The sequence below is a fragment of the Ursus arctos genome, unplaced genomic scaffold (genome assembly GCF_023065955.2).
Source record: "Ursus arctos isolate Adak ecotype North America unplaced genomic scaffold, UrsArc2.0 scaffold_2, whole genome shotgun sequence".
Classification (NCBI taxonomy): Eukaryota; Metazoa; Chordata; class Mammalia; order Carnivora; family Ursidae; genus Ursus; species Ursus arctos.
Window position 1 is genome coordinate 69,717,833 of NW_026622874.1, and position 15,539 is coordinate 69,733,371.

Here is a 15,539-nt window from a genome sequence, read left to right on the forward strand (position 1 = left end):
CCTGGGGTGGCCTGGGCAGAGGGCCATGGGAAGGGCAGCTGGAGGGGTCCGCCTGTGGGGGGGGGGGAGGGGAGGGGCAGTGGTCAGGCCAGCCCTGGAGTGGAGCCAGCTGGCTGCAACCTCCCACTCTTTCCTTCTCATTCCTGATTCTCCAGGCCAATGGGCTACATCTTGGATCTACTAATTGCAATTATACTCCAGAAATCTAAAAGCACGGAAATGTAAAGGGTTTTGCTTTCTTGTTTGTTTTTTTTTTAAAGATTTTATTTATTTATTCGACAGAGATACAGACAGCCAGCGAGAGAGGGAACACAAGCAGGGGGAGTGGGAGAGGAAGAAGCAGGCTCATAGCGGAGGAGCCCGATGTGGGGCTCGATCCCATAATGCCGGGATCACACCCTGAGCCGAAGGCAGACGCCCAACCTCTGTGCCACCCAGGCGCCCCTCCCTGCAGAAATTTTTAAAAAACATTTATGCATTTATTTTAGAGAGCGAGCTTAAGCGGGGGGAGGGGTGGAGGGAGAGGGAAAGGAGGAGAGAGAGAGAGAGAGAGGGAGAGAGAGAAGCAGACTCCCCACTGAGTGGGGAGCCCCACGCGGGGGTTTGATCCCATGACCCTGAGATCACAACCTGAGCCAAAACCAAGAGCTGGATGCTCAACCAACTGAGCCACCCAAAAGTGCACCCCCTGCAGAAATTTTAATGTTGGGGGTGCCTGGGTGGCTCAGTCATTAAGCATCTGTCTTCAGCTCAGGGCATGATCCCAGGGTCCTGGGATCGAGCCCCACATCGGGCTCCTCCACTGGGAGCCTGCTTCTTCCTCTCCCACTCCCCCTGCTTGTGTTCCCTCTCTCGCTGGCTGTCTCTTTGTCAAATAAATAAATAAATAAAATCTTAAAAAAAAAAAAAGAAATTTTAATGTTGGTTTACTGGGTGCTGCCCTGAACTTTGCTGGACGGTTTAACGTGTACATGCGCCATATTGCCTTTCTTAAAATCCAAAACGTTCTGAATGTAGAAACATCTGGCCCCAAGGGCTTCAATTAACAGATTACAGATCTGTAAAAAAAATAATAATAAAAATACCACCACCAAAATGTGCATCTTGACGCTCCTTATGGGCATGCTGTAGGTCAACCATTTAATTTCATTCTTGTCCCTCCCTCCCCCACCCCAGCCAGTCTTTTTATACATTTTTTTCCTGAACATTTAAAAATGACAGCTTTACTGAGATATAATTCACATACCATAAAATTCGCCCTTTTAAAGTGTACAATTCAGCAGTGTCTTTCAAAGTAGATTCACAACGTTGCTCAGCCATCACCATTGTCTGATTCTGAAACATTTTCGTTCCCCCCAAAAGAAACCCATCCCCATTAGCAGTCACTCCCCACCCCCACCCCTGCCTCCTCAACTGCCCAGCCCCTGGCAACCATGAATCTACTTTCAGTTTCTAGGGACTTGCCCATTTTGGACATTTCACAGAAATGGGGAATTAATCCGTATGTGACCTTTTGGTCTGACTGCCTTCATTCAGCATAACGTTTTCCAGGTTTGTCTATGTTGTAGCATGAATCAGGACTTCATCCCTTTTAATGGCTGAACAACATCCCATTGTGTGGCTAGATCACATTATATCCTATCCATTCATCAGCTGATGGACATATGAGTTGTTTCTACCTTTCTGCTATTGTGAATAATGCTATATAATAAACATCTGTTTACAAGTTTTTGTTTCAAAACCTGCCTTCAGTTTTCTTGGGCATATACCTAGGACGCAGTTGCTGGATTCTATGGTGACTCTATGTTTAACTTCTTGAGGAACCACCAAAATATTTTCCGCATGGGCTGCACCATTTTACATTCCTATCCGTGATTATGAGGGTTCCTTCCCCATGCATATGTTTTTGTGTGTCATTTTAATATTGCAGTTATACCATATATTTGTGTACTGTATCTATATCTGTGCCTTTTACATAGAGCTAAGTTTCTTTCCCCCCCCAACAACCATTTTTTACCCCCTTGGTTGCGCCATTGAGAATGAAATGTTCCAGGTGAAGCTTGTCACTATTGTCACTTCAGTTAATCCTTACAACAGCCTCTGAAGTGGGTCCTATTCTTTTTTTTTTTTTTAAGATTTTATGTATTTACCTGAGAAAAACCAAGAGAGTAAGCACAGAGGGAGAGTGACAGGAAGAAGCAGACTCCCCACCGAGCAGAGAGCCCAACGTGGGACTCGATCCCAGGACCCTGAGATCATGACCACAGCCGAAGGCAGACGCTTAACCCGACTGAGCCATCCAGGCGCCCAAGTGGGTCCTATTCTTATCCCCTTTTATAACTTAAAATCTGAGGCTCTAGGGGACAGGGTAAGTGACTTCTTGTGACCCAGTGTCTCACAGCTAGTATGAGGTGGTGTAGGAATTCCAACTCTGAGTCCACATCTTAACCATCAGGTGATCCTGCTAGGGTTCAACCTCCGGTCTCTGGAAGGGGTAACAATACCCTCCTGACCTCTGAAAGGACTGACTTTCACATGTGATGTATGTCAAGTGGGCAGGCAGGACAAGCAGGGCTGGCTGAGCTCTGACACACCCCTGGGTGGTGATGCATCTTGCTCCTTTCTCCCTAGAGAAACAATCCCAACTCCTTTGCCAACCAGGGTTTCATCTTCTAGACCGTGGCATTTACTCTTGGTTTGTCATAACCATGGCACCTGGTCCTTAGCCTCTCAGAGCAGGAGGGGCTGTCTGAGATGGGAAGTCCCCTCTTTTAATTACAGGTCAGAAAAGCCAACTGACAGAGAGCTACTTGCTCAAGATCATGAAACCCACAAGGCTGAGGTCTCCAGATCCCAGCCGCATCCCACCACAAGAGGGCAGACAGAGTGGGCAGGGTGTGTACTCCAGCCTCCCAGCCTCCCAGCCCCCGCACCTGCAACTGAGGGACTAAGGAGGCTGCCCTCGGTGTCCGTCTGGCTATCCCTCCCATCCCTCCTTACCCTCTTTAGCTAAATTTTCAAGCCCTGCCTCTGTCACATACTCACTAATGGTGTGATCTTCAATGTCCTTATTGGTAAAAAAGGACTCACAAGGCTATTGCGAGAAGCAAATGAGACACGTGCCAAGTCTTGAGCTGGGCTCTAGGGACACCGTAACCACATCTGCAAGGGGCTGCCCTGTCTAGGCTCTTATCAAAGGAGGAGGTGCTGTTTTGTTTCTTTGTCCAGTGCATGAGTGAGTGAAGCAGCTTGAGGGCAGTGAGGGTGGCTTCACCAAGATGCTCTCAATGTTTCTCAGCAAGAGGACTCCTTTCAAAGTTAAAGGGCTATCACCCGCACAAACACTAAACTCTTAAGTGTGACTACTTTAGGAGGTAAAATGAGAAGGTCAGTGGGAAAAATTTTCCTTCTTAACCACATATACTTGAAATCATTGTGTTTTTTACTTCCTTCTTTGTCCTTTCTCCTTTCTCTTTATAAATGTTTTATTCAAGTACAACATACATCCTGAAAAATGAACAAGTCTTCTGTTTAATGAATTTTCTCAAAAGGCCCACACCCACCTCATCAGCACCCAGATCCAGAAAGACAACACAACCAGCCCTATTCCACCAGCTCCACACTGGCCCCCTCCCACTCACACCCCATCGTCCAAGGCAGGTCACTCTCTTGACTTCTAAAAGCAAAGGGTAGTTTTTTGTATTTTTAATATTTATGTATTAGAGAGAGAGAGAGAGAGAGAGAGACCAAGCACACAAGTGGGGAGACAGGCAGAGGGAGGGGGAGAGAGAGCATCTCAAGCAGACTCCCTGCTGAGCACTGAGCCCCATTCCAGGCTCCACCTCCCGACCTCACCCAAAATCAAGAGTCCACGCTTAAGGGACCGGACTAATCAGAAAGAACGATTACTCAACATTTGCAGCAACATGGATGGACTGGAGGAGATTATGCTAAGTGAAATAAGTCAAATAGAGAAAAACAATTATCATATGGTTTCACTCATTTATGGAACATAAGAAATAGCAGGGAGATCGGTAGGAGAAAGAAGGGAAGAATGAAGGGGGGGTAAACAGAAGGGGGAATGAACCACAAGAGACTTTGGACTCTGGGAAACAAACTGAGGGCTTCAGAGGGGAGGGGGGTGGGGGACTGGGATAGACCGGTGATGGGTAGTAAGGAGGGCACATATTGCATGGAGCACTGGGTGTTATACGCAAACAATGACTCATGGAACACTACATCAAAAACTAAGGATATACTGTATGGTGACATGTTAACATAACATAAGAAGAAGAAAAAAAAAAAAAAAAGGACTGGACTAAGCCATCCCAAAGGGTAGTTTTGATTTTATATAAATGGAACCAGCCAGTATGTATTCTGGCATCTGGCCTCTTCTCTCAACATTATGCTTACGAGATTCCTACAAATTATTGTTTCACTGTATTTTGAAGTTATCTTAGAATTTTGAGGATATTGAGGGGCGCCTGGGTGGCTCAGTCGTTCAGCGTCTGCCTTCGGCTCAGGGCGTGATCCCAGTGTCCTGGGATCGAGCCCCGCATTGCGCTCCCTGCTCTGCCGGAAGCCTGCTCCCACCCCCCCTTGTGTTCCCTCTCTCACTGGCTGTCTTTCTCCTTCTGTCAAAGAAATAAATAAAATCTTTAAAAAAATTAAAATAAAATAAAATAAAATAATTTTGAGAAAAAGCATTCCTAGATCCTCACATGGTAAAAACTTTACCTTAATACGCTAATTTTTGGCCCGCAGGTACTCCTCCGAAGTTCCCCGGGCTGCCACATAGGGAACCACTACCCCGCCTTCCTTCTCTCCGCCCACCTCGGGGCTGTGTCTGGGGCTGCGCATTGCGAAGCCGCCCAGGGAGGGTGGTCACGTGACTGCTGTCGGCCCGCCAAGATGGCGGTCTCCTACGTGGCTGTGGTGGCGGTGGCCGTATCACTATTGCTACTGCGGCTGGTCTCGTGGAAGCGCTGGCGTCAGGGGCGCGCGAAGTGGCACGTGATCATCGTGGTGCTTGGGGACGTAGGCCGCAGCCCCCGCATGCAGTACCACGCGCTGTCGTTTCTCAAGAGCGGCTTCTCCGTGACCCTTCTGGGCTTCTGCAGTGAGTGCCCGGGGAACTGGGAGGAAGGCTGCGCTCTCAGCTTTTAACCGGCGGCTTTGACCTGCCCAGGGGAGCTGGGGCGGGGAAGCCCCTTTCCTCCCTCCTCCCTCGGGCAGCTCTCTGAGATTGGACGTCCTCGGTAGTGGCCGAGCCGGCCAGGTTTCTGCCCAGCCTTTGCTGGTGGGTCTCTAGGAACAGCCAGCGTTAATGGAGTGCCTGCCGTATGTCAGGACTGTGCTAAATTAAGTGAACTCATTGCATAGTCTCGCTTAATCCTCCTAATGAATGAAAAGACGGACTGGGACCCAGGTGTGTGTGACTCCAGGGCCAGTGACGGTAACCATACTTCTTGTGGCTACTTTTGTCAGGCTGTGTCTCAGAGGACTTGTCTCCTCTCCATTCCACACCCTTAGTGCAGAGGTCTGCAGGCAGGAGATGTTTCATTTGTGCTGCGTGTCCAGCTTTTACTCTCAGTGTGCGGAAACAGGGGTGTCTGCTCTTTCATCTTCCTCCAGGATGACATCTTTAGAGGGTACCTCAACCATGTATCAAGGAAAAGGGGGAGTAGCACTGGTTGCCTTTGGCCCCTGTTTGGAGCGTTCTGTCAGAGGGTGGAGTGGAGTGGAACTTCCTTGGGGTCTGCCTATGGTGGGATAATTCCATCATCCAGGGAGTCTAGATTATCTGGAGTGCCTACTATGTGCCACGCATTGTGTTAAGTAAATAAAAGTGGATAAGATTCAGGCCCTCCCTCTGTGGTGAGAATCTGGGCAAGAAGTGTCCTCATGCTCTGTTCTGGCTATGGAGGAACAGAGAAGAAAGTCTTATTTTCCAAAACATTCTTCACTATTTAGTCTGAGCTGGTGGATCATCTGATTTTATATTGCCCTGTCCACTGCATTAAAGGGGACATTCTTTTCAGACTCCAGACCCTATGATGAGCTCTTGCAGAACAACAGAATTCAGATTGTGAGTTTGACAGAACTTCAGAAACTTCCAGGTAGGATGCAGTGAACTCCAGATTCCTTTGAGTCTGTATCTGTGTTGGGCAGGTTGGGGGGGTGGTCTACACATTACTAAGAATTCCTTTGGGAGTAACACCTGTTTTTTGACTTGTAGTTGGGCCCTACATTTTCCAGTATGGAGTCAAAGTTGTATTTCAGTCCGTGCACTTGCTGTGGAAGTTGATATGCAGGGAGCCAGCAGCCTACATCTTTCTCCAGGTAAACATCAGCCTTGCGTCGTTCTGTGAGAACCACTGTTAAGTTTCCTTTACTTCCCAGCCTTTTAAAATGTGCAAATTATGGGGCACCTGGGTGGCTCAGTTAGTTGAGCGTCTGCCGTCCGCTTGGGTCATGATCTCAGGGTCCTGGGATCCAGCCCCACGTTGGGCTCCCCACTCAGTGGGGAGTCTGCTTGTCCCTCTCCCGTTGCCCCTCCCTCCCACTTGTGCGTCCGCACGCGCTCTCTCTCTCTCAGATAAATAATAAAATTAAAAAAAAAAAAAAAAAGAGTTACATGCTCTATCGACTTAGCCAGTCAGGTGCTCCAGAGTTCATGCACTTTTAAAATATTGTGGCTGTTACTGGATAGTTCTAGAATAAGGTTGGGCCAATTTATACCCCACCCAATGGGGATGCCCCTTCTCCCATGGCCAAATCACCACTATCTATTGTTAGGTGTTTTAGAGTTTGCATTCCGATAGGTGAAAAATGCACCTCTTTGGCCATTTTTTATCTCCTTGATTATTGGTGGTCTTGGACTTTTCAGGTTGGTCAATTTTATTTCCTTTATGAGTTTTTATACCTTTTTTGGTGAGGAAGAGGGTCTTTCTTCTGCTTATTAATTACTAAGAGCTTTGGGGCGCCTGGGTGGTGCAGTCGTTAAGCGTCTGCCTTTGGCTCAGGGCGTGATCCTGGCGTTCTGGGATCGAGCCCCACATCAGGCTCCTCTGCTGGGAGCCTGCTTCTTCCTCTCCCACTCCCCCTGCTTGTGTTCCCTCTCTCGCTGGCTGTCTGTCTCTCTCTGTCAAATAAATAAAATCTTTAAAAAAAAAATTACTAAGAGCTTTGTAAAGATAATGGACTCTTTGCCATGTATGTTGTAAGTAAGTGTTTTCCCTCAGTTTATTGTTGACCACGTCTGGGTTTCCTTCTCTTCATTCAAGTATCTCTTTCCCAGAACCCCCCGGGCTTGCCTGCCATTGCTGTCTGCTGGTTTGTGGGCTGCCTCTGTGGGAGCAAGCTCGTCATCGACTGGCACAACTATGGCTACTCCATTATGGGTCTAGTGCATGGCCCCAGCCACGGCCTTGTCGTGCTGGCCAAGTGGTGAGTGTCTGGGAAGAGGGTGCAGGCACCTTCCCTGAACTGGGTAGGAAGAAGGGCTAGTGCAGAGACCCCGTGTGCTCTGTGGGGGTAAGGGTTATTACCCTGGGAATATGCTCTGGGAAATTAGGCTGACTCTGGTTACAAGTGATAGAAACGGGCCTAAGCCAAGGAAGACGTTTGTTGGTCCCTGAAACTGCAAAGTTCAGAGACATGGCTGACTTTGAGCTCCAAAAGCTGTTGTCAGGACCCGCTCTAATTTCTCCTTTGGCACTCCCTCCTGGAGTGGAGGTGTTTTTCGCGCTGGGAGCTCCCCTGGTGCTCATCCCTACCCTGACAGGCTCAGTGGAGAAAGGGAGCCTCTCTGATTGGCTTGTGCTCATCTGCCAGGCTCTGACATCCCACTGAGGTGGGGGTGGGTGCAGTAGCCCAATGTCTCAAGCTTAGGGAAGTGCTCCACTGTCAGACTTGGGGTCCCAGGTGCACCCAGACCAGATCCCCAAATAAAAACCATTGGACGATGGGGATACAGGCCACAGTCTGCTGCAACCAGGAGAGGGAAGAAGGGCCTGTGGGAGCAGTTTGGGCACAGAGCAGGAAGAGTCGTATTCTGAGCCCGAGTGGGCAATATCGCCGCCTCTCCCTAATGGGTCATTCACTGAGGACTGTAATAGCTGTGGCAGCAGCAGCAGCAAGTGATCATCGAATACTTGCTGCAGGCCAGGCCAGGCCCTTTATCCCATTCAGTCTACGCTGCCCCTGGTGAGGATGTCTTTGCTCACTCTTCTTGTATAAGTCGGGAAACCGAGGTCGAGCGCCATTTTGCTGCTTGCCACACAGCTAATAAGCGTGAGGACCACAGTTCAGTCCCAGGCTGTCCAACTCTCATGCCTTCTCTGCATCCTGAGTGAGGAGCATGCTGTGGCACACCAGCGGCATTCAGCCACCTGGAGTGCTCCTTCCCCTTTCTGGTCCTCTTTCACTTCTGCCCTGGGATCAGGGCTCAGGTCTCTGTTGGGAGCTAATATGTTGCTAACGCTTCTCTAACGTTACCCCTGGTAACCCGCAAGCCTTAGCCCCACAGCCTTTGCAGCAAGAGCACAGTGTGGCTAAGATTTAATAATGAGGCCTTTATTATATTTCTTCCTTTGGTGGCGAGAGAGCGTGGATTTTCCCTTTTGTAGAGATAAGGTTTCTAACTGTATTCAAGCTGAAAAGCGATATGACTTAAAGGTGTGAAAGAAATATTAGTACAGATGGAGCTCACCGCAGACTCTGAGAAGGTGCCTCACCAGCAACCTGATTTGGGAGACCCCAGCTCTGTGCTCTTCAGTATCAGAAGGTGTCAAGGCATGTGGGGGTGGTGGCAGTTGTGCCAAATGGTGATATGTCTTTTCAGGTACGAGAAGCTCTGCGGGCGCCTGTCCCACCTGAACTTGTGTGTGACCAACTCGATGCGGGAAGATCTGGCAGAGAACTGGGGCATCAAGTAGGGGCCTAGGGAGGCGAGGGGTCCCAGCATGGTTTGTCCCATGACAGTGCCTGCTGTGTCATGTTGGCGAAGCATCCAGAAAAGCCCAGGGGTCTGGGAAGATGGTTACTGGTTTTGGGAAGCCAAGAGAAGAGGAGACCAGACAGCCCATGTGATTTTGGTCTTAGAACATGTCTCTGTGTTTCTCCAAATAATTCTGAAGCTGTTTATTGTCCTTGTCTGAGACTTGGATCCTCTGAATGCCCTTATTTTTTGGATCCCCCTGATCCTTGTTTTCCTTAGGCCTTTCTTTGGCTCTCTCTAGAGCCCACAGTGATCTCATTGCAGAGCTGTGACCGTCTATGACAAGCCAGCATCTTTCTTTAAAGAGACACCCTTGGACCTGCAACACCAGCTGTTTATGAAGCTGGGCTGCACCTACTCTGCATTTAAGGCCCGGTAGGTCTCCTATCTTCAGACTTCATCTGCCTTCTCCTGTGCTTCCTGCTGTCCCACCTCTCCCCCATCTCCAAGCTGCTGTTCCGTCTCTCCCCTGGGTCCTCACTGCTGTTGTGACCTTTGTCATCTTCAGGCTGCAGACCTCTAGTCCAGGGGTTGGCAAACTATGACCATGGGACTGCCAACTGTTTTGGTAAATAAAGTTGTATTACAGTGCAGCACTTTCATCCATTTGTGCATTGTCCATGGCTGCTTTTATAACGGCAACAGCAGAGCTGAGTTTTGCAATGGAGACTGGATGGTGGTTCTGACATGGCCACATCCTGACCTTTGGGAGCCTGTGGGCCTCACTCCTTACTCTGGCAGGAGATGGCCATCCTGGGGCCCGAGGCCTTGCTCTGCGGCATCTCATGGGCTCTGTTTCTGTTCCTTCAGCTCAGAACCCGTGGACCCAGCAACAGAGAGGTCGGCCTTCACAGAGCGGGATGCTCAGAGTGGGCTGGTGACGCATCTTCGTGGGCGGCCGGCCCTGTTGGTCAGCAGCACCAGCTGGACAGGTCTCAGGACTCTTCCGGGCACTTGGGGCTTGTGTGAGCACCTGGCTGTGCAAGCAACCCATGCGTATTTGAGGACACCGGGGCCCTGATGAGAAAGGGGAGGGTCTTGAGCTGGGAGGGGAGGCATCTAGAAACCAGCCGATGACATTTAGGTCTCTTTTCTTACAGAGGATGAGGACTTTTCCATCTTGCTGGCAGCGTTAGAAAGTAGGTGTGTGGCTGTGATCGGGAGCTTGTCAGGGGCTGTTGAGCTGTGAGGCTTGCGTGGTGTCCTCTGCAGCTTGTTCTTGCCCTCGGGGCCACTGAGTGGGTCAGCCTAAGGACATGGGTGTTGGAGGTGGTGGCTCTGAGTCCCCATTTGGGTCACTGAGTGACCAGGCCTTAGATCTGAAATGCCACCTCTGGGAGAGTGATCTTGTGGTTGGGAGAGGCTCCCTCCCCCCGCCATCCCGCCTGCCCCCCAACCCCTACTTACCTGATTAGATAATAATCCTGGTTATCATTTCATTTTTAAACACAGAGTTTGAACAGCTGATCCTAGATGGAGAGAGCCTTCCTTCTCTGGTCTGTGTGATAACAGGTATTGCCAGGACCTTCCATGTTCCCATATGAAATGGGGGCAGTGGGGGGTGGTACGGAAGGCATCTGCTTTTACTGTGTGCCTTCCCCACACCAGGCGTGTGATGCTGGTTGTCTCGTCAATCCTGACTACAGCTCTCTGATGTAGCGTTTTCTACACTAGCTTGGCAGAGGAGGAAACTGAGGCTCAGAGGGCCTTACAGCAGGGTGCGGCTTCTAGTTGAATCTTGGATAGCATGGCCTCAGAGATACTGAGTTTTACTTGTGTGCAGTGGTTTCCAGACATTTTTTTTTTTTTTTTTAATTGAAAGAGTCCACTTTAAACTAAAGGGATCAACATAAAATTGCTTCCAGAGTTGCCCAGTGTGGGGAGAGAGAAGCAGAGAGCTGTGGTTGGAGCAGAGTGCTGGGCTAGCTGCCCCACCTTGTGTATTCCCCTCCTCCTGGCCAGAGCTCCCAGGGGCAGCTAGGAGCCCACTGCACACACAGTGCCACCTGGGGCATCAGGCAAGACACAGGCCAGTCTAGGTGAGAAGTTGTATCGGTTGGCACTCTGGTGCGTGGCCAGAGTTTATCCTGGCCACCTTCCCAGCCTGAGGTCCTCTGGATGCAGGTTGCTGAGGGGGAAAGGCCATGGCCTCAGTGGTCAGGGTGCATTCACCTTGGGGGTCTGGAAGGGGCCAGATGGGGACCTGATCACAGCTGCAGAGTGTGGGCCTTCTGCTCACACCTGTGCAGGGTTCTGAGGCTTAAGGCCATGGGGTGGGGCCAGAGATGGGCCCAGTGCAGTGACTCAGATTTTCTCTGCAAGGCAAAGGGCCTCTGAAGGAGTATTATAGTGGCCTCATCAGCCAGAAGTGTTTCCAGCACATCCAGGTCTGTACTCCGTGGCTGGAGGCTGAGGACTACCCCCTGCTTCTAGGTAAGGGCATCCAGCAGGAGGCCTACAGGGAGAGAGCTGGGGTTTAAAAGGGAATATTCTAGGACAGGGCAGATACAGAGTTTTCCTGAGAAGGGCCAGATCATAAACGTTTTATCTGCTTCTATTGCATAGTCTTTGTTTTTATAATGCTTTAAAAATTAAAAGCCATTCTTAGCTCCAGGGCCATACACACACAGTCTTCAGGCTGGGTCAGGCCCTGCCTAGGGGCTATGTGGGGCAGGGAGATACCACCTGCCAGGAGTCTGTTGAGGAGCTCTTGGCTGTACTCCAGAAAACGAGGCTGCTCCCTGATGTGGCAGCTTCTCCTGCCTGCGGGGCCCCGGATCTGTTTGTCAGGGTTCTGTCCTCTCAGCCTCCGAGCCCTCCATTCAGTCCTGCTCTTGCATCTGGACAGAAGGACTGGGCCTGACCTTGGGTTGGGGTTCCCCATTCCCTAAGTCTGGGAGGGCAGTGGCTTGGGAGGTGCAGAAATAATGTGTTAAACAGCATTGACTCCCCTAGGTCCCTCCATCCTCCTTGCCCCGGGAGAGGTGTGCTGGCCTAGTGCTGACGTATCTCTAAGGCCTCATCTTCCCGCAGCCAGTGAGCAGTCTCAAGTGGAAAGCCTTTGGTTGGCAGGAGTTTTCAGCCAGTATTTAGTGATGCAAAGTTGTTTATTTGGCTTTATTTTCACAGTGACAGCTGGTTTTCTGTTGGATCTGCTATGGGTTTTTTTCCCTAATTACTATGGTAAAACACATACAGTAAAAATTTGCTATTTTGACTATTTTTCCATTTTTAAGTATACATAAAACTCAGTAGCATTAATTATATGCACAGTGTTGTACAATCATCACCACTGTCTATTTCCAAAACATCATTATCACCCCAAGCAGAAACTCTGAACCCATTAAGCAATAAGTGCTACAGGTTCTTTTAAAATACATTGTGGTTAAGTAGACAAAGGGAGTCTGTTTGAGTAAAACTATCTGTGATGGGCAGGTCATTTTCAAACAGGACTGAGTGGCCGGGAGTGGCGGTTGGGGAGCCCTGCTGTGTGTTTTCCCTTCTTCAGGCTGCTTGGCCAACCCAGCCAGTTTTATGTAGGGCTGGGGGCATTATTACCCTGCTTTCCATTCCCCACCCCGAGGTGTCAATCCACAGTCCTTTCAGGATTTGTGTTCCAGGGGCGCATGGGTCAGTGCCCTGACTGCCCCCCTTGCCCCAACCCTGCAGGGTCCGCAGACCTGGGTGTGTGCCTGCACAAGTCCTCCAGCGGCCTGGACCTGCCCATGAAGGTGGTGGACATGTTTGGGTGCTGTCTGCCCGTGTGCGCCGTGAGCTTCCGGTGGTAGGAGCAGAAACCGAATCTTCCTGGAGTTAGCTTCTCAAATTAGCTGTGGGGGTGGTGGGGGTTGCCAGCGAGGTCAGAATTGCTCAAGGAATTCCCCTGAAAAATCGTGCAGCATTGCCAGGTGGTCCTTGGGAGCAGGGCCCTTGAGGTTTCTGTGGGTGGGCTGCACCCTATTGAAGGAGTGGGCTTCCACTTAGAGCTGACGTTGAATAAAAAACACGAGTCTTAAATACTCTACTTAAGGGGCCTTTGCTCACGGATAGAGCGGTGGCTGGAATTGCCCGCACAGTTCACATAGTTTTATTTATCTCTGTCCCTTTTGTCTGGGCTTATAGAGTCGAATTGGAATCAGTTAAATGACTGTAATTCTGTCTCCACTCTGCCTGGCAAAGATGGGTGTTTGAAGAGGGGGGTGTTAGGAGAGGTTCTAGAAATAGTAGCCCCTCTCCTGGCTCAGGAGCCAGTCTCTGAATGGGAAATATAGGATGTTCTACCCTGAGCTCTGGGCACATTGGGATTAACTCCCAACTTTTCTGGTGACCCAGAAAAGTCACCCTTAATGTGCCAAGTCTACCTCCAGTGTGGTTGCCTTTTACCTTTTTTCTCTGCTGTGCAATTAAGAAAAAAACGGAGAGCTCATTGGGCACGTTGTCACGGAAAAGAGCACATAGCAGAAAAGGTCAAAGTGTGTGCTCACTGCACCTCCTTCTTGGAATCAGTTTGGATTTTTAATGTGTATCCATCCCTCTAGGCCTTTTTTTCTATTCAGATGCCAAATCTAAGAACAGACTCACTGCAAGCAGGCTGACTGTGGGAGGGGTGGAGTGGGAGTCCGGGTGGGCACCGCGGGGTTTCTCCAGGCAGCTCTCAGGTCTGTGGTTCTCTCTGCAGCTTACACGAGCTTGTGAAACATGAGGAAAACGGCCTGGTCTTCAAGGACTCCGAGGAGCTGGCAGCTCAGCTGCAGGTAGCCATGTCTGCCCTGACGCCAGGGTGCTGAGCTCTGCCCCCTGAGTCTTCACTCCTGTGTGGCCGGGCGGGCCTGTGCTGGGTCTGGGTGAAAGCTGAGGCGGGGAGCAGTGGTCTCAGGCTGGGCCTCCGTGGGCTTGGTGTGGGGGGAACCCTGACTGCCCTCTGGGTTTGTGGAGCTTATACCACACAGATGATGCTAGTCTTGGTGGACCGTGTGCACCGTCTCGGGAGCGAGCAACTGGTTCTGTGGGAGAGTGAATGAAGGGAGCTTCTTGAACCAGTCTTGTCGGGTGGCGAGTGGGATTCTTCAAAGGGTACTTAGACTTATTAACAAAAGTAGCACATCATCATTCTTGGCAGTTGAGACCAGGGATAGCAAAGTTTCTGGAAAGGCCCAGATAGAAAATGTTTTCGCTTTGCCATAGTCTCTGTTACAAGTACTCAACTCTGCTGTAACATGAAGGGAGCCACAGTCCATGAGTGAAGGGATGTGTCTGTGTTCCAGTAAAACCGTACTTGCAAAGACAGGTGGAGGCCGAATTGGCCCATGGGCTTAGTTAGCAAACACCTGATGTAGTTTAGCGAAGCTGGAAAGAACATGGAGTGCCTAGTTCCAGCACTTGGGCTGGACAGTGGTGGGCAGAGGCTGAGGGTGGGTGCTCTTGGTGGATAGAGCAGGGCATGGTGTGTGGATGGAAAACGCTGCCGTCTAGTCCCAGTGTCAGGTAGGAACAGAGTAGGGGATGGAGCATGGCTGGGACCCAAGGGCTCTTCTATGCCCCGTGAGGAAGGGGCTTGCTGGGTCGGGGACAGCGGGGTCAGAGCTGTGTTTGAGAACGCTTAGCCAAGCTTGCTGTGGAAGCTCGCCAGAGTGGGAGCTCGGGGGCTCCAGGACACTGGTAGTGGTTCTTGAAGTACAGTGACAGAGGGTTTCAGTAGGACTGATTACTGGCCTGGCTGCCTGTGTTTGGAGGGGGACAGGAGTCTAGGCTGCTGGGAAGGAGGGACAGCCCTCAGGTGGGACCTGGGATAGGGGTGGGAAGCAGTGATGAGGTAAGTTCTGGTCTTTATTCTTCTTCTAGATGCTTTTCTCAAAGTTTCCTGATCCTGCTGGCAAACTAAGCCAGTTCCGGAAGAACCTTCGGGAGTCAGAGCAGCTTCGTTGGGATGAGAGCTGGAAGCAGACCGTGCTGCCTTTGGTTATGGAAACGTGACCCCTTGAGCCAAAGACTGAGCGCTCCTGAGGGAGGCCCAGTTCCTCTCAACCCTGTGCAAACGCTTTAGAACAGCGCCTCCCCGTGGACAGCAGCAGGAAGGACGGTTGTGGAATAAAATTTTTTAACGACCTGGAGTTTGTGGCTCCTGGAAACTGGTTCAGCCTGGTTTCCTCCCTGGAGGCTCTCAATCTGAGACGTTCTGATCTGAGTTCTCTCTCCCCACTGCATTACTTTCCTGTTACTCGTGTGTGGTATCTTCAACATCTCTTTGACCTGTTTTTGTCTTATGGTGTCTGCTTTTCCCAGCATCTGCCCCATTGTGTCCCTAATATTTTCATTCCTGCCTTAAGGACGGGCACTGCAGCCTGCTGCATTGTAATGTGTACAATGGGCTTGCCTTCGTGAGGGACCGTGGGTACAGGCTTGGGGGTGGGGTGGGGTAGGGAAACATACTTGATATATGTTTTTATTTGCACAAAAGAAATGCTTATTTCTGAGCCAAAATTTTCATTTTTGATTTACAGAGATTTACTTAAGAACCAGAACTAGTGACAGAAAGGGG

At 50.2% G+C, this 15,539-nt stretch overlaps 1 protein-coding gene across 3 annotated transcripts; it reads left to right on the plus strand.

Annotated features, from left to right (window-relative positions):
* Positions 1–4,878: 4,878 nt before the first annotated feature.
* On the plus strand, positions 4,879–15,111 carry ALG1 (ALG1 chitobiosyldiphosphodolichol beta-mannosyltransferase). Of its 3 annotated transcripts, none has more exons than XM_026520366.4 (13): positions 4,879–5,119; positions 6,042–6,119; positions 6,239–6,342; positions 7,301–7,449; positions 8,846–8,935; positions 9,266–9,376; positions 9,812–9,933; positions 10,102–10,140; positions 10,454–10,513; positions 11,324–11,434; positions 12,671–12,785; positions 13,680–13,755; positions 14,843–15,111. In XM_026520366.4, exons 1-13 carry the CDS (start codon positions 4,912–4,914, stop codon positions 14,972–14,974), a joined length of 1,395 nt encoding a protein of 464 aa, XP_026376151.2. In that variant the 5' UTR covers positions 4,879–4,911; the 3' UTR covers positions 14,975–15,111. The 3 variants fall into 3 exon arrangements, with proteins under 3 accessions (XP_026376151.2, XP_026376152.2, XP_057171293.1); XM_057315310.1 differs by having other exon boundaries at positions 5,023–5,428; XM_026520367.4 differs by lacking the exon at positions 11,324–11,434 and having other exon boundaries at positions 4,886–5,119.
* Positions 15,112–15,539: the final 428 nt, after the last annotated feature.

Coding starts and splice junctions, on each gene's coding strand:
- ALG1 (XM_026520366.4), top strand. CDS start 4,912: ATGGCGGTCTCCTACGTGGCTGTGGTGGCGGTGGCCGTATCACTATTG. Junction 6,343..7,300: donor CAGCCTACATCTTTCTCCAG/GTAAACATCAGC, acceptor TCTCTTTCCCAG/AACCCCCCGGGCTTGCCTGC. Junction 10,514..11,323: donor TCTGGTCTGTGTGATAACAG/GTATTGCCAGGA, acceptor TTTCTCTGCAAG/GCAAAGGGCCTCTGAAGGAG.